An 18,606-nucleotide genomic window follows, 5' to 3' on the forward strand; every position below is an offset into this window, starting at 1 on the left:
GTCTGCGTGTCTGTATAAAGCAATTTACGCTAATGTCGTGGCCAATGAAGTACTAAATATGTATACCTTACAACAGTCGACCATACCATAGAAGCCAAAAACATACTGCGACACAGCTTTTCGTTCCCTTTTCTCCAGAGCTCCCTGTTCCGATAGCTTCCGTACGTATATTATTACTCTGCATATTATTCAGCACGTATATTATTGCGCACACGTTTTGGTTTGGTTAGTACATACACCAAAGACAATCTGTCATTGCGTAGTGTTTGTTGGAAGGTAACTCCCCTTCGCCAGTGAGCTGTCTTTAATATTACCTTCAGCATTAGCCCGAACGGAACAAGTTAAAAGGAACTACGTGTGGGCCAAACCCGAACTGAGAGCCAATGCTTTATGTCAGAACAAATAGAGAAAATAGCTAGGAAAGACCTGCAAGACGTGACTATAGCACGAAAAAGAAATGCGAACACGTTTTGACAGAGAGGCGACCGGAAGGAGTGGCGCAGCTTTCAGAAAAGCAGGAACTGCCCTTTCGTATTGTTTTTTTTCCTTCGTCGAGGAGCAAATCAAGGCCCGCGGGTCGTAAAGCACTCACGGTGGCAGGCCTTCGATGTCAAAGTAGGCGAATTCTATGAACACCTTCTCGCCCGGTACCCCGTAGAAGAAGTAGTGACACTCCGTGTCCCTGGGGTAGATGCCGGGCCAGTTGGGAGACGCGAAGCTGCCGTTCGTCGAGTCGCTGCTATTGTAGGCGAAGCCGCATGCTGCGAACACAAGGGGCACACAAGGCACGCAGCTGTAATACTTGTTCTCTCATTTCTTTTTCTTTTCTTTCTTTTTTTGTCTTTTGCTTCTCCCTGAAACTGTAGGCAAAATTGAACTGCGATGAGTTTTTATTACCCGAAAGTGACACAAGTGCAATCTCAGTAGAAGTGCGAAAACAGTGGCTGTGTGCACGGATTAGTTTTGAATATGCAGTCTTATTGTGTTTTACTTCAAGCTGTTTGTTACAGCGTAGAATAGTCTTCGCGAAGTTCACTTTATAATGCACCGACAATGAACCACAACACTTCAATGAATAGACACATTATGACAGCCCCAACAACCTGCGGTTCAGGAGCGGGGTATCTATCTATAGGAGTTACTTGATCACTTTAGTAAGTTTTAGGCAGACTCTTCTGTTGTGTGCTGCAGGATTACTGTACACAAAGTGTAGTAGAATGCGGAGTAGAAGCAGAATATAGTATGTCGGCAGAAAGTAGTAGAACGCGATGTTCATTCCGTGCTGGATTCTGGGCTCACTGTCTCATGACCAGAATACACACGGGTTAATAAATGAATGCTGTAACACGTCACTAATGCAGCCATCTTGAAACTCTTTGACTGTTCTTCTGGCAGCATTCACCGATTTGCTCGTCACCGCTTCGGATATTCAACAAGAAGAGTGAAACTACAACCACTACAAGCACGATTAAAAGCGCTAACGCAGATGGTTGAGGCAAATGAATGAATGCGTTGAAAAGGGCCCCCTTTCCTTCCCATTTAAAAACTCTCCTTGCATAATTAATATTTTGCGCATGCAAACCTCTTAGCTGAGCCACCAAATGCAAATTACTTAAACACGAGAAATAACGTTTGCTCACCAAAGGACGTATCCTGCTTGCCTGTCGGTATGCCGAAGTCTGAAAAATAGGAATGGTAGGAAAATGGCGCGGGAGATCTTCAACGTGAGGATTTCGTGGGAGGCCATTCAATTCAAGCGCAACGTGCTCAGAAAGCAAATTACGTCAGGTAACAGAATTCACAGGATTTCCCGCAAGACGGTCATTTGTATTGTCATAACAATTTTCTTATTTAGGAGCACTAGGTCATGATACAAAACACGTATTGATATCCTGCGAAGCATTCGATAGAAACATATACAGCAATCTTTCGCTGTATTCAAGCAGCGCCAGCGCGTTCACACAGAGATCGACAGAGCGAAATAACACTGAGGCTACTGAAAACCACCAATTAAACCCGCTTGAAAAGTAGCGCTAACATTTAAAGAAACAGACAAAAATCATTATATTCCTCGCGAAAGATATAGAAAGGCAAAAGATTGATCACTCAAGAATATAAGCGCATCACTAGTACCAGGTGCCACCTGTTTAAGCTATTCTGAACGTTTTCATGGTCTATTCACGCTATTCATGCTCTCAAAATTAATGAAGCTGTGAAAAGCGGGAAGCAATCATGACAATCGAGTCATGGACTGAATTACGAAGTGTTAACAACTCGGCCACTTTGCTATTCTAAACAGTCTGGTGCAACGAAAGAAGGGACAAGAAAATTGCACAACAGAAAATCTAGTGATTACTATTTTATTTTTCGAGGATTATCCATACGTATGCTCATAAAAAGTAATACTTCAAAGGAAGCTTGAACTCGGGAGCTGCGACATCAATACACAGAACAGAGAAATCATATTCATGGCTTCCATCGCACCGAATTTGGTGAGGTTTGTCGCATTTAGGAGAAATAATAAAGATCTACCGACTGAAAGGAGCAGATTTCTTATTTGTGCCATGAATCTTTTTACAAGAATGATTGATAATCAGAAAGCTAAAACAGAAACTGAACCATAAATTTCACACCTCCAACTCAGGAATACAGCATTGCCATTTGTCGAGCGTGTTGGAAAACTGACTTGAAAAGCATATTTAGCACGTTTTAATGTCGTCCCCGTCTGTCATTGTTCGCTGGCGCTAAATCTGCTCTCCAAGTCAGCAATACAAAATTATCTCAATTCTATAAACTTCCCCTTTCGAAACAGCTAAGGTGGACAAAATTGATGTATTCTACACCAGTAGCTATGCAGTAGCATAGCAGTAGCTATGGCGTCGCGTCGCTGAGCTCGTGGCCGCAGGTTCGATTCATGCCGCATTTCTAGAAAGCGAAATGCAAAGTATTTCGAGTACCTATAGGCACAGGTGCTCGCTCAAAAGCCCCAAGAGGGGAAAATTAATTCGGAGTCTCCAACTACGGCGCTGGTCATACCCGTATTGCGATTTTGACACGCTAGAACCCACGAATCCTCTCTAATTAGTAAGTGTGGTAAAGGACCTGAAAAATTATTATCCGTAGACGCAGAGCATTAGTCGCATCTAGTCTCAAGCCTTCGATCAGCCTCGGTTGATGGGAATGAAATGTTATTAACGCTAATCAAATATGAGCCACGCGATTCCTAAAAGAAGTGCTTCGCGCGCTTTTCTTGTTCTGTATTATACCACTCACGTACGAATGGCAATTCTGTAGCCTTACGTTGCCCGGGTTGCAACATAAAATGCGCAAATATGTTTCTTTTTCTAGACCCTGACAAAACAGAGTATCCTCTGTAGGTTACGACGCTTCTACTCTGTCGCTCTGTAGCGCGTGCGAGCGCCGAGCGCATACGTACCTGTCACGAACTGGTACGCCGCCCGGAACCCCCTGGTCGTCGAGTTTCCTGTGCTCTGCAACGACCGGAACTCGAGCGTCAGGTTCCGGCCCGTCGACATCACCTGGTTGGGCATGTCACTGCCACAAAAACTGTCCACCTTGTCGCGTTGGCCGTTAATCGAGACGAACACGGCCACGGCGTCCGCTGCCTCGCACCTGCGCCGAGGTGGGCAGAAATGCGCCGATGAAAAGTGAAGTCAGGCAGCCGGAGCAGGCGACCGCGTGGGGGTCAAAGCTATTGATTCAACACAAGTAATATTACGCATTATAATAGTAAGATAACGTATAAAAAAGAGAGAGAGAGAGAGAAAATGATAAAAGGAAGGTAGGGAGGTTAACCAGGACTGAGCCCGGTTGGCTACCCTACACTGGGGAAAGGGAAAGGGGGACGGAAAGATGAAAAGAAGAGAAAGTCCACTGGAGATATCAGTCGGTCACTCAGTCCGAATCACAGGCGCTCACTCAATCCGGTCGCTTTCAAATACCGCAGCAGCGCTTTTGTGGCCTTTTGTAGCTGCGATATGCGAGGCCATGGCCCCAAGATCTTCTTCAAGGTGAACGGCTTCCCATCCAGCTGATTGAGAGCTGTGCAGAGGTCTTGCCTTTCGTTTTCATAAGATGGGCAGTAGCACAGTAGGTGTTCTATGGTTTCCTCGACACCGCAGGCATTGCACTCGGCGCTATCAGCCATTCCAATCAGAAATGCATAAGCATTTGTGAATGCGACTCCCAAACGTAAGCGGCACAGCACTGTTTCCTCATTTCGCCGAAGACCTGGTAACAGCCGCAGTTGCATAGAGGGATCGAGGGAATGCAAGCGATGGTGAGTGAATTCAGATGTGTGCCACTTCTCCAATGTCAAAGAGTGCGCTAGCTTGCCTAAGTGTTGGGCTGCGTCGGTCCGCGATAAAGGTATTGAAACAAGGGTTGCTCCTTCGTGTGCTTTTCTAGCAGCTTCGTCAGCGAGGTCGTTGCCGGAGATACCGCAATGACCAGGCAGCCACTGAAATACGACGTCGTGTCCTTTCGCGATCATGAGATGGTGCATTTCTCGTATCTCCGACACGAGTTGTTCACATGACCCGCGACGAAGAGATGCCAGAAGACATTGTAAGGCTGCCTTGGAATCGCAGAATATAGCCCACCGATTAGCCGGTTGGTTATTAATATAATCAACGGCACCTCGGAGGGCAACAAGTTCCGAACCAGTCGATGTTGTCAAATGCGAAATCTTGTATGGGATGCTTAGTGATCGTGATGGTATAACCACTGCGCTGGTGGAGCTGGTCTGAGTGGAAGAGCCATCCGTATATATGTGTATTCGATCAAAGTAGAAAGTGTGCAAACAATCCAGAGCTGCTTGCTTCAAAGCCAAGGTAGGCAGGTCGGTCTTCTTTCTTATTCCTGGAATCGTAAGACGCACTTGAGGTTGTTTTAAACACCACAAAGCTGAGGTTGAACGTGAAGAGGGTGTGAAACCCGATGGTAAGGAGGCACGATGGATGTTGACCTTGTTGGAGAAGGACGCCTGTGGTCGTCGTTCCGGCAGGCACGCAAGAGAGCTTGACTGCATCCGTGAAACATGACGAACATGGGCTCTAAGCGTTTCGGTACTAATATAAGTCGTGATGGGATGGTCTTGAGCCATTACAATGGTTCCAGCTGTTGAGGCGCTGCGCGGAAGGCCTAGGCAAACACGTAGTGCCTGCGCCTGCACGCTCTGAAGTTCTCGAAGATTTGACTTGCATGTTTTAGCAAGCACGGGAGAACTGTAGCGTAGGAATCCGATGAACAGTGCTCTATATAACTGTAGCATGGAGCCCACTGACGATCCCCATGTTTTGCCGGCGATAAACTTGAAAACGTGAACAATAGATGTGAGCTTCTTCTTTAAGTGGGCAACATGAGGGCTCCAAGTGAGGTCTCGGTCTACAATGACGCCCAAAAACCGGTGATTTCTCTTGTAGGAGATAGGCTGACCATTGATGCATACCGGATAAGGCCTCATCGCTTTTCGCGTAAAAGCGACTATCGCACATTTTTCTGTTGAGATGGTAAGGCCTTGTGCGTGAAGGTAGTCAGATGCCTGCGTTGCTGCTTTCTGTAGCCGTGCGCGAACCTGCAGGCGAGTGACCGCTGATGTCCAGATGCAGATGTCGTCGGCGTAGATGGAAACACTCACTGTTTCTGGTAGGGATTTGGCCAGCCCAAGAAGCGCGAGGTTGAAAAGAATAGGGCTTAGAACACCACCTTGGGGAACGCCTCGGCATGTGTAGTGGTCGGTAGTCGGACCATCTTCCGTTCGTACGAACAAGGACCTTTGTGTCAAGTAGTTACTGACCCAACGACATACTCGTCCTCCTAGTTCGATTGTCAAAAGTGCGTCTAGAATGGTTTGATGGAAAACGTTGTCGTAAGCGCCTTTCACGTCAAGAAAGAGTGCTACTGATAATCGCTTCCGATATTTTTGTTGTTCCACAGATGTTACTAGATCGATGACATTGTCAATCGATGAACGACCCCGTCGAAATCCCGCCATAGAGTCAGGGTAAATCTTGTGGTGTTCAAGGTACCATTCGAGACGCATGAGGATCATACGTTCCATGAGCTTCCCGACGCAGCTGGCAAGAGCTATAGGCCGATAGGATGCCAGTTCGAGCGGTGACTTTCCTGCTTTTAGAAGCGGTACCAGGCGGCTGCGTTTCCATTCCTGTGGGACGACACCATCTTGCCATGAACTATTAAAAATGCTGAGGAGTTCTCTTCGTGCTTCTCTGCCTAGGTGGCGCAAAGCAGTATACGTTATGCCATCGGGCCCTGGTGAAGACGAACACTTACAGAGCGCCATAGCAGCTTCTAGCTCTTCCATAGAGAATGGAGCGTCCATACTTGCATCTCGTGGGCCGGGGATGTTGCCTAGAGCCATGTCAGGGACTAAAACTGCGCCGCCGGCGACGTTCGCACAAAATTCCTCTGCGACGTCTATCTCACAGCGGTTTTGATAGAGAGCAAGGGCGTTGAATGGGTGTCGTTGCTGGGGACTTGAGCAAAGACCCCGTAGGGTACGCCATACACAGGAAGATAACGTAGGAAAAATACGCAGGGATGCGGGGGGGGGACTATTTAGCATGAACGTCATGTTATAAATACAATGATGAGTAGTCGGAAAAGGAACGTCGCTTTAAGGCAACGTTTCTTACAAGGGGGTTTGTCTTCGTCACCACAGCACCTGCTTGCTTTAGCAGCGTTTTTATGCACGCGTAGCTCACTTGCTCCCTCCATCAAAGAGGAGGAGGAGAAATATATATATATATATATATATATATATATATATATATATATATATATATATATATATATATATATATATATATATATATTTCAAGAATTAGCCCGGCAGGCACTAAAACCCGCGTCACACGTAATCTACTTTAACTGACGTCTAGCCAAGTATGTCCACACATATTTGGCACACAACACATATGTACATACATACACATTATTTGAACTTGCCGTTGTTTGCGCGAGTTGGCCGACGTTGAGGAGGATTTAGAGAAATGACGCTTTATTTACATTATGTAGAGGAATATATCCAAAATTATTATTATTACTTGTTTTGAAGACACATATGTATTCGACAGGAAATGGAAAGCGAGGAGCTAGCTAGACGGAGAGTAGGCTAATGCTAACGTTATATTGTGAGGAATGGGACCGACTTCTGTCACGAGCTTCGTGCATTTTTGCCTATATACCTAAAGAAGTCCGACTCGTGAAACAACTGCTTCACACCCACGTGTGTTACAAGCAGTTGCTACATGAAGGGACGTATTAGTCCGAATAATATCTTGTTCACTGACGCATTGGTTTACACAACGTCCGGTAAGGCCGATGTACGTAGTATACCTGCTTGCATGATAGCGCTATGCGATACGTGACCCTGTTTCCTTAAGTTCGTAATATACAGCGGCGCTTGATAATTGCACCACGCTTCGGTGCCTTCCAGACATGACAGGTAGAATACTTTACCACGCCATCAGATGTCTTTATTTTCAGTGCCCCCATTCATAAAAGCTTTATCTTTTTGCAAAATTTGGTCGGTGCATTTTATAGCGACTTTAATTTTTGTGTTCCGTTGTTGGGATGACCGCACTTAGTAAAGTTTATAAATAAAGGATAATGATGACGGCTAAATATTATGATAGCGGCTATACGGCGGCATTTATTTATCGATGCAAACCAGTCAACACAACTACGACGAAGTTGGCTGTCATGCAAAGATGGGGGGTTATGATCAAAACATAAAAAAAACGCCTGTCAGAGCACAGCCGTTGGACCCTCATTAACAAAGTTTTTCCTAGACGACCGTGTCTTCATCCAGGACGGTTGAAACGCAGAGACCAAGTAAGCTGCTTAATTTAGGTCGCGTATGTTATCGTATAATCGAGGAAATGCATCAATAGTCAAACGCGGAAGCTAGCAGCATTCGAGCCCATCTCAATACTCGCAGTAATCCGCTGGTAGAGCTTGCAGTCTATTTCTCGCATTTATCACTGAATCCTTCGACGCCACTATGTCCGGCTGCCGGCAGAGGGCACTACGGGAGATGATAAAAATGGGTAAACAAGCATGAATACAGAAAAACTATGATAGAAATGAGCAGCCTCGGATCAGCATTCATCGCCGTGTGAGATATGTTCATAACATGGAGATGAGGGACTTGCTGCGCACGAGGGAACCAGTATGAAAACTACGCGGTCCAACAAGAACTTCCGCATTAAAACCTTGCCAGCTGATATATATATATATATATATATATATATATATATATAAGAGCGTTTCATGGGAAAATACGGTCGAGGCACAAGGACACGGCAAGGAAAAGTCCCAAGAAATAACAATAAAACAGTGAATCAGAACAGACTTAAAAAATCCACAATAAAAAAGAATGATCATCATGAATAGCATGTATAGGACGCCAGAGAAAACGAATGACTGATAACAAGAGCGACTGCAGGACCCAGGACTGCGACAAAGGGTAAATGGAAGATGAACAAGCTGAAAACGAAAATAACTCGATACAAGAGATGGCAGCTTCGGTTAAAGCCCGAAGGACGCACACCAAAAGAATGTGCGTTCTCTCCTTCCGTATGACTCTCCTCCTCGACTACCGCTCTTGTTTCACTCTTTCCAAGACAAAGTGGCTGGCTGCGCCTCAACAAAGAGACGAATAATATATAGCGAGAAATGATGCCCGCGACGTGTAATATAAAAGCCACCGTGGTGGTTATTTTTTCACGGAGCCATGGACGGGGTCTGCCAGTATATGGCTTTCTTCTTTACCCTCCTCGACCTCTCCTCTTATTTTTTCTTCCGTTTTTCTTCTAGAAAAAAATAACAGGAGAAGGAGCAACGTCGGGCTGCAAGCCAGTTTCTGTTATTCCTTGCTTGTCATGCCCTCGCTCCGAACCGAAAACAACAAACACGCCACCCGCGGCGCTTTCTGAAAGAGACGACACTCTGAGATTCTAGGGAAAGAGTGAGCAACACGTCAACACGACGTGTCGGAAGAGCCCCACTATTCACGGGTGGAGAAGGGAGATGTGAAGAAAAAAAAAGGAGTGGTAAAAGATGGGGGAGAGCTTTGTGCACAGAGGAAAGGGTAGCAAGGCTCGCTCTTCCAGCATCCTCACCTCCCCCCCCCCCCCCCATTTCCTTTTTTGTATTCCCTCTTTATTTCTTTTCGCTATTTCTTTCTCAGGGCCCGCCGATACAAAATATGGTCCACTTCCTGCGGCGTCACAGGCATTTTCGCGTTTTCGTGCGTATCGCCGGCGGCCGGACCGGACCGCGCGCTCGTTCGTTTGCCGGCCCGACTCGGCGAGCGACTGCGGCTCGCGCGTCGAAGGCCGTATTGGCTCCCGGCACGTCTTGTCTGCCACCGCCCACGGCACCCTCGCTCAGCCTCGGGGTGCAATAAAATGATAGGGGGCAGCGAGAGCAAGAAGAAGGCGTGCTTCGGTGAGACACGCCGCCGGTTCGCCCAGCGCCATTCCCAGCGTTTCTGAGCCACGAAAAGACAAAAGAACGCGGGAGTTAAAAACCACCACGGAAGGTCAGGGTATGGGCTGAAGAAAGGTGTCGTGCACTGTGAAGTATGTCAGAAAAGCAGCGGTGAGAGGGAGGACGAAAGAACAGGCCTGTCGCCGTGAAGCCGAACCTGCGCTACACCGGCCTCGCAGAGAGCATCAGTGGCAGAGATCTTTGGGTGAACGTGATAAATGGGTTTCGTTTTCCGTGCAATCCTCACCCTTTCTGGTGCTCATTTTACCAACTTCTTGTTCTTGTGACCTGACAAGAACACCTCTACTGTCGCGCAGGTTGCTCGGGCTTCTTTATTTCACGTCTTGGTATTCGTTTTTTTTTTGCTCTTGCTCTAAAAAAAAAAAAAAAAGATGCCGGCGAAGCTTTTTCGCTTTCTTTGTTTTCCTCAGGCGCCATTGTCTCTTCTTCTTGCAGTCGGCCTCACTGAGATTTCAAAGCAGCGTTTTCGTTTCATTTTGGTTACACATGCATTCGGAGCCTCGCCATGCGCTGTATATGTTTTTGAGCGAATATATCCGCCATTTTCTGGAATACATGCAGCGCTGCTGTTCTCTTTTTACTGATGCAACTATCTTGGTGGCGTCGCGCTCATGCACCGACGTACGCACATGCGCGTACACCGACCACACGCATAGTGCGTCAGAAAGCGCACCTCGAAAGGAAATACGCGCGCGTTCGTTATCTTTCATAAAACAGACACTACAGGGAGCAGAATGCCAGACGACTAATACTTTAGCCGCACATGGCAGTGTAATAATGCTTCAAACAATGATGTAGCACTAAAATAGACGGAAAGGTAGAAGAAAATAAGGGAATTCTAGATAAGGATGGTATTATACATCAGAGGCCGAAGGAACGCAATGAGCAAGGATAAATGAAAAGAAATAATCACAAAAGAAGGCAGTTCTAACTGGTTCATGCGTAGTGTCATTAAAGCTCAAATGATTCATTGGAGTGGGTTAGACTCTCTATTAAAGAATTGAAACTAGTATAATCTTTGCGCCTCGACCCTGCAACATGATGTCTCAAATTCGTCTCTTCCAGATGACGTAGCGTACATCATCATGCCAGCCTCACGTCCACCCACGGCAGCTCGGCCACTCTCAATTCATAGGCGCACCAGTTTCTCATCAGCATGTGGAACTTCCTGGAAACATCGTTGGTAAAGGTAACAATACAAATATTTTGTAATTTGCTAAACAGGCACTTCACTGGGTAAAACGATTTCAGAGATAACATTTTCATACCATGCACTTACTTCTTTTATGACATCTGCCATTGTGAGCTATTTGCTGCTGTACTCGTTACCGCGTTGCTATACTTCATTAGTATGGCACTGTTTTCTTGTTAGAAATCAGCGTTCGTGTTGTGATTTTCTGAAGTTCACTATTTTCGTCGACGCTTGCTGGTTTATTTTGTATTCTCATTTGTGCATTTTCTTCCTTGACACTTCCTTGATGACGAGTGCCATCTGATAATTTCTACATGTTCAGTTATATTCAGTTATTAATAGGCATCTGTGGAGGGACTGAAGTGGAAAATACCTAGGCTACTCCGTTTCTCAGTGTTACGCAGTAAAAGAAAAGGGTTAGTGAATTCAGAAATTGATATGAACATAACACTAACAAAGGTAAGGATTCTCCGACGCAGATTTCAATCAACATCTAAATCCTTTCCATGACGCTACATATTTGCAGAATACACTGTCGGGTATTTAGACATTGGCCCGAAAGTCCATGTATTTACATGAATGGCAAGGTTCAACAAAATGTTCCGTTCAAGATGAGTGCACACTGTGGAATACAAGTGCGGCTATACCATAAATCCTATACACCTCACTTCTTACGAGTGGTGATCTAAGCTTGTGTGCACTAAAATTCTTTTAAGAAAGTGTTCCCCTTCTGCGGCAAGTGGCTCGTGTGACCATGGACCAAGCATTGTGGTATGGCAAAAGGTGTTCCTATTCCTTCCTCTCCAAACGGCCCTCCAGGCATACGATTTTGCTCGCTAATCTTTATCTTTCTGCGATGTATTTCGGGCATTCCATAGAGGGCCGGTCTTTCTAAAGATGCAATTTTTGTAGCTTTCTCTCATTACAACTTTCTTTTCTTGAGATAAATACATTTTGACCTACCGACCGACCGACCGACCGACCAACTGATTGATTGATTGATTGATTGATTGATTGATTGATTGATTGATTGATTGATTGATTGATTGATTGATTGACGTAGTGAACAATTTCGGTTTCGTAGGGAACGCAGCAATCAATAAAAATGGAGCGGCGCCCTCTATACTGAAGGCGCCGCTCCCAATCGAAACCGATAAATTAATGTATCCATATGTCAAGCCAGCAGCGCTACCACGTTTAATATCCCACGTCGGTCAATGTCACATAGAAAGTATTGCTCCGTGGTGTCGGTGTCGAGCTACATCTGCAAGAACAGCGGGACGACACTTTTCTTAAAGTGCTTGGGTATCCAACTTGTACAGTGGGAACCTAACAATGATTATAACCTTCCTTCATTTTCTTTCTTTCTATCCAGTCGACCGTATTACCCAATGTCTTTCATTTGGCTTACAAGGTATATTTAAAAATAAATTCGTAAATCAATAACTCAATAGACAATAAATAAAAATCGGCGCCCAAGCACTCTGAACAGATGGCTAACCAGCCAAACTGAAACGTGAGGCACCAGTGTTTATTATCATTGAGTTGATCCCGACGGTTCATTAAACGACGGCTTGGTAGGCTGGTGGATCCTCCGTACACAGTTGCTGCTTGCGCTCGGCTGCACGAGCCTATTCTTGTGCCCGGGCTGCAGCATCGGCACGGCATAGATGAGCTCGTTCTCGGTTCTGCTCGTGGCGTTGCTAATCGAAAGCTGCCTGCTCCTCAAGAGTAAGTATGACGCGTGGCCTACCCATTTCGGAGCCGGAGAGAAATTGCTGCGCATGCGCTCGGCTGCGACGGAGAGCAACGACGTCACTATTGGCGCAACCAATCGCGCTCCTCTCTCGCTCTCTTTTTCGCGCATGTGCATTGGATTGCGCCTGAGGAGTTTTCGGCCTACAGGCGACAGACGGACGGACGAATCGGCTAGCCATATATCGCTTCGCTGTAATAATATATCGGAGTGCTTGTCAGTCTAAACTATAGACGACTCGCTTTCACTGCAGAATTGCACAAAAACATATGCCCAGAGCCCTGTGTCTACGTTATTTGGAACCCGTATTTTTGTGAAGCCCTTCATGGATTCACAATAGTAACTCTGAAACAGTACCTTGTCATTCTTTAAAAAGCGGGCGACCCGAGGACATGGCGCAATGTTCCGCATAACTAGACCCAACTTTCTGTGACAGCGCAGCAAAAGTTACGAAGACAAAGCACACATTTTTTTTTTTACTGCGCATATGCATGTTGTTCGCGAACGTAAGCAACTAGAAGCTACATGTCATAAAACAAACTATGTCACTTATTAATTTTTTTCTTCTTGCTCACGACTTATTTCATAATAAATAGAACAGTACCTTGGGGAAAAGATGTTCGTTTCTTGCCGTTCCTATTTTTCTGGCTTTCTGTATTTGTGTCTGGTTTTCCTGGCCCTATAAACGATACAGTTTCTTGACTGATTACTAGATGGAACTCTGGCGCGGCAATCGTTCAGCCACCATGGGAATTATGGGTAGTACGTGGATCAGTCTGATCTTCGCGCTTGTGGCTGCAGACGTTCTTGTGGATTCATTTATTTGGCTTTATCCGGGGCCTAAATTGGCCTAAATTTCAAGTTACTGTATACTTTTTTTTTATGCTGAGGGTAATAAGACTGCAAGCACGCATAGTCGCTGCTAACTGCAGTGGTCCCGCTTGTTCATGCGTCCGTGTTGTAATGATTTCCATGTCGGGTTTCTGTGCTAAAGGTCTTTTGCTCGAATTGTGCCTTCAGACCATTTTATTAATGTTTGTTCAATTATTTAAGACGCATTATTTTCCTTAATATGATCACTTTTCAAAGTCACGAAGTCATCTCAAGCCAGAAGGACGAAGTATAGACAAATCCACTTACTACCCATCATTCTCGTGCTGGCTGAAATGCCCTGCTTGCAGCTTCCGTAGACACTAGCGCCACAGTTTCCTCTAGTTATTGTATAAAGCTCGATGCTGTAACTCACCAATAAAACGTCGGCGCTACTTGGCGTCGTAGCACAAGAGCAAAAGCTCCGCCCGTGCGTGCGAGTAGCTTTGGCTCTGCTGTCACAGAAAGTAGTTGACTTGCGTAATCGCTTTGAATTGCATTACAATACCACCACATTTCCCCTTAACTATACCTAAAAAAATTGTTAATTTGGCGCACCACTCACGGTATGAGAAATGGTTGGCGCGTCTCACATATACCGCGAGAGCCCTTTTCTCTTTTTGCCAGAACATCGAGCCACGCTCCGCCACTTGTAAAACGCAACGCTCGAGCAACGTCGGCGCTGACGGAGACGTTTTTCGACGAGGTTGCTCTTTGCGGTCTTTCGAGCGCGTGTACTAACTTTTGAAGCTTGGTGACGTCAATCTTGGCGTCATCAACAGCTATGGTTGGTGGAAGCAGTCTTCACCCAACCATCTGAAACTACCATGTTCGGCTTATTTCTGAGAATGTTTAGTTTGTATACACTTTCAACGAGCATGTCTGACATGTCTTGTTCTGGACACTGCCATCCCATGTCTCAATCTTTGTCAGCAACCAAAACAATGAGATTTACAGGGATTCTGGAATGCTGCGTTGAGGGCTATTAAACGACTGAAGGCACCTCCCGCATTGCAGGTTAATGAATATGACAAGTTAGTTGCTATATCATATCACTACAAGGTTCAGTCACGAGCATGTTACTCTGTTCTATTGTCGCGATGCGAGCAACACCTTTGACACTACAACAAAAGCCTGTGGTCACATTGCTAAGAAGCTTAAAAATATCGATACAGCGCTCCGGAGTGCACCGGCTGTGTATCCCTGTTACTCCGGCACGGTGCCGTTAAGTGAAGACGGCACCACTTCCGAGCAACACTCATATTTGGTACGGATCGCCTAAAACGGGTAGGCGTAACGTACGCGCAAAATTAAAAGACCGTACGCTGTACATAGGAGGGGCCTCCTTTTGCGTAAGCGCGCCATTATTAAGTTTTATCGACAAAGAACTCAAGTATCTGAATAGTTTGATCCTCTGATCAAGTGACATGGCTGTGATCTCTAGTTGCTCGATGAATTGGCCATTTGACACCGCAGAAAACGAATTTTAACTTTTTGCGCATCGTTGGTTAGTACATATATTCTTTCAGATAAAGACTCGGTGTTCGTCTGCGCCCTTGTGTTGTCCGGTTAGCTCTTCTCGAAATAAGTTTCAAAATGCAGTCACAAGGTCAATTTTCAACCTATCTGTAACCTATACAAGCTTCTATCAGGCGAGGGAGATGCGACGTATGACACAACACTTCCTCCTTCACCCGCACTCACTGTCATATAATTTACTATGCTTTTAACGCACAGATCGTATAGGTAACGTTAGTTAAAGTAATTATGTCGTCAAACTCGTTGCATAAACGAGAACTTCACAAAGCTGTAGCACCTACTCACTACTTCTTCGCTGCGCATTTTCCCCCCACATGATCACTGAATCATGCGTAAATTCACAAAACCCAAAAGACTGCATATATCCGTCGTCGCCCGAAAAACGTGCCCGTGACGAGGTTATCAAGGCCGCTGCCACGCGGTTGCTTGCGAATGCCTCGTCATCTCAAGGACTCCAACTGAAACAACGAATGCATAATTTGAAAAACACAATTCTGTGCATTTTATTTATCGAATCCATCGTCTATAATAACGTATTCATGAAAGCAGCACACGAGCGCTAAATGCGCATCAATAAAGATGGTTGGTGAGAACAACGCCTCACATGGAATAACACATCCCTGGTTGGACCAGTTTTATGATCGCCTGAATATCTACATCGCTTATGGGTCTCGTGCTCCACTAAGATTATTTGTTTTGAACACATATACACATATACTCTGTTAACAGGAAAGGCAAAGCCAGGAGCAGGCTGGCAACTGCCACCGGAAGGGGCACAACGCCTGCCTATTCTTCTGAAGGGAGGTGACAGAAATACAGAAATGGAAGATAGGAAGGAGGGGAGGAAAGAGGAAAGAGGAAAGAGGAAAAGAAGAGCAGCAGGTCAAATCTAAAGACTAAAGTAGAACACAGTACACTACGCACGTTGTTCTGCCGAGTTTCGACCCTGCAGCCGGAATTAAAGTGACGCCGCGTCGAACAGCCTCCACAATTATCAACCACATCCATGGCTAGTTCGCTATGCGGCTAATTATGCTCTCCATGATGAGACGCCAACTACAGCTGCACACAATCATCGTTTCACCTGTAGTCGGTTCACAATATGCACTACAAGGTGCTTGAAGCCGCCCCCTCCCGTCTTCGAAGGAAGAAGCGTTGGGGTACACACACACAGTAGGGCCGGTCACTGAAGGTCACGCTACTACAGAATGTTCAATGTTCACGCTACAAACGTGAACCTAAGTTAGTTAACTCTAGAAAGGCTAGTACGGCGCGATAGGCCTGCTCACGTTTAGATGCACAACCACTGGGGTATAAACATTCCTCGAGTGTCGCAGACCGCAGGCCAAGGAGATGATAGTTTCTCACTACCGACATGCGCTGCGCACTGAAAGCGGGACCCTCAAATATAAGGTGCTGAAGTGTCTCATAGCAGCCACAAGACGTACACAATGGACTTGCCACACGTCCTTGTCTGTATAAACGTTCGTGCACGTTCACGCAACCAACCCTCAGCTTGAGCAGTTGTGCTCTAGCGCAACGAGGCAAGCCTCGACCGCGAACACGGGGCGTGAACGTTCCATTTGCGACGCTCTGATCTGGATGCTGCTTGAGTAGGTGGCGACGAATCAGCAGACGAGCATCATCAAGCTTGCACAAAATTTCTGGGCAGTCACAGTTGTTATGAGCGCAACTTGAAACGAGCCGATCAGCCTCTTCATTTCTGGCGATTCCTACGTGTGAAGCTATCCATTGAGCAACGAGAGATACCCCACGTGATGTAATTTTGTTCGCACAGTCAGTAATTCTGCGCACAAGTGGACAATCAAGCTCCCTGCGTTGTAACCTGCTAAGGGCAGTGCGGGAGTCCGTAAAGATGACAACCTTCGATGTAATTAACTCCTCTTGCATGTATTTGAGTGAAACATTAATCGCTGCTTGTTCCGCAGTGGTTAAAGAAGTTGGATGAGGTATTTGAAAGATACATCGTACTTGAGTTGATGGGCAGAAAAAAGCTGCAGAGGTGCCTTGACCGTCGTCGTTTACAGATGCATCTGTGAAAACCTGAAGATAATTTGGAAACTTTTCGAACAAGTGAGACTGAGCCAATTGGGATATTGCCGAAACAGCCGTATCAGACTTTTTGTGCATGTCAGTGATTGTGAGGTAAATGGGGAACACCGTGTTTCGTGACACCTTTTGGAGGCGGAGACGTATCTCAAGCAGCATGTTCAAAAATGGTAGTGATATCCATAAATAATGCCGCCATTTTTCCCATGCGAGATAACGGGCGGTGAATGAGACGATCAAGGAGCGATTGATCGTTCGATGTGCGGTGCAGGCGCTCAATATGATACAGAGCTCTCTGATCTGCTTGCAGCCTCAGGGGCAATTGATGCGCTTCAGTAAGTAATGCAATAGATTGCGCCTCACGAAGTAATCCAAGCATTAGTCGAAGGGCAACGCGATGATCTCGCTCCAGTTGGGACATCAAACTAGGTGGTATGTTCAAAATTGGTAATGCGTACAGCATGCCTGAGAGTACAGATGACTGGTACACCTGAAGAGCCGTTGTTTGGTCGCAACCAGCGCCTCGACCAGTAAAGGTGGCCACATACTTAAGGAGGGAGTGCGATTTGCGTCGTACAGATTTAACGGCAGGACGCCAAGAGATGCGACCATCCACAATTAACCCCAAATAACGGTGTTGTCGCACCCAGTTTATAGGTGTTTCGTCAAGATACAGTCGGCTCATTGTTCGACGAGCGCGTTGTCTAGGGTGATATGCTATAGCAGCCGAGGTCAGCATAATGATAGTAACACATAAAAAAGGGGTTGGCAAAAAGAAGAAGTTACTACATTTTTGCTACTTCTAGAAATGGATGTAAATAAGGTGACTGCTTGTAAACACTCGTGTCATATTAGGCATATTGAGCCGCTCAGAGGAGACTATTGTTACCGCCCCTTTTCGAAGGGTGTACCAATAATAATAATAATAATAATAATAATAATAATAATAATAATAATAATAATACGCGATCGTCACCTCAGTGTAACCGATGCCGATCGCTATAGGAGTGCGAAGAAAACGGGACGTAGTTCTGAACAAACATGACCCACGCTTCATCGCTCGCCTCAGTGTTAAGCCGCGAGCTTTGCTGAATCCAAGTTCGCGAATGTTCGAGCTGCTGATCTTAATCGCAATAATGTGGAGTCTTAAGCAGAGCATACGCATTTCGACACCTTGACATCTCGGACACTTTTGCCTCGCGATAAGCGATCAGAAATTTCACGGAGAATAATTATCGCACCCTCCCCATTTTTCTTCCGCCACTCGTTAGGTTGCGCTGCTGTCAACATTGGAAAGCTTCAGCGCCCTAATTATGCAAGTATGCCCACAGGAGCGTAACAAGGTGTAAACAAAGAGAAAGGAAGCCTAGACAGAAATAATAGTGTGTCGAAACGTCGAACAGTTTTTGCTGATTACCCTCCTCCAACATTTTACACTGCTTTCACCTTGTTTATTCCGGTCACTTGCCCGAATGCAGCATCCGTCTCGAATGCTCGTCCACATGTCTGCAAGTACTCGGCCTGTGCGGGCTACACCATCTGTACTCGACGCCGTCTTTCCCGAAGTAACGAGGTGTGGCCGCCTATACCTCTGCTCTGCGCTCAAAATGTCACCGGCAGA

At 45.9% G+C, this 18,606-nt stretch overlaps 1 protein-coding gene across 1 annotated transcript in view; it reads right to left on the minus strand.

Moving 5' to 3' along the window:
• Window positions 1-18,606, minus strand: part of LOC135902314 (suppressor of lurcher protein 1-like) — a 151,037-nt gene that overhangs the window by 10,582 nt on the left and 121,849 nt on the right. Inside the window, exons 10-12 of the mRNA XM_065432283.2 lie at window positions 3,437-3,633; window positions 1,641-1,679; window positions 593-761 (exon numbers count right to left, since the gene is read on the minus strand). Of these exons, the coding sequence (XP_065288355.1) occupies window positions 593-761; window positions 1,641-1,679; window positions 3,437-3,633 (405 nt within the window). The remainder of the gene's footprint in view (window positions 1-592; window positions 762-1,640; window positions 1,680-3,436; window positions 3,634-18,606) is intronic.

Source organism: Dermacentor albipictus, chromosome 5, assembly GCF_038994185.2.
Source record: "Dermacentor albipictus isolate Rhodes 1998 colony chromosome 5, USDA_Dalb.pri_finalv2, whole genome shotgun sequence".
NCBI lineage: Eukaryota > Metazoa > Arthropoda > Arachnida > Ixodida > Ixodidae > Dermacentor > Dermacentor albipictus.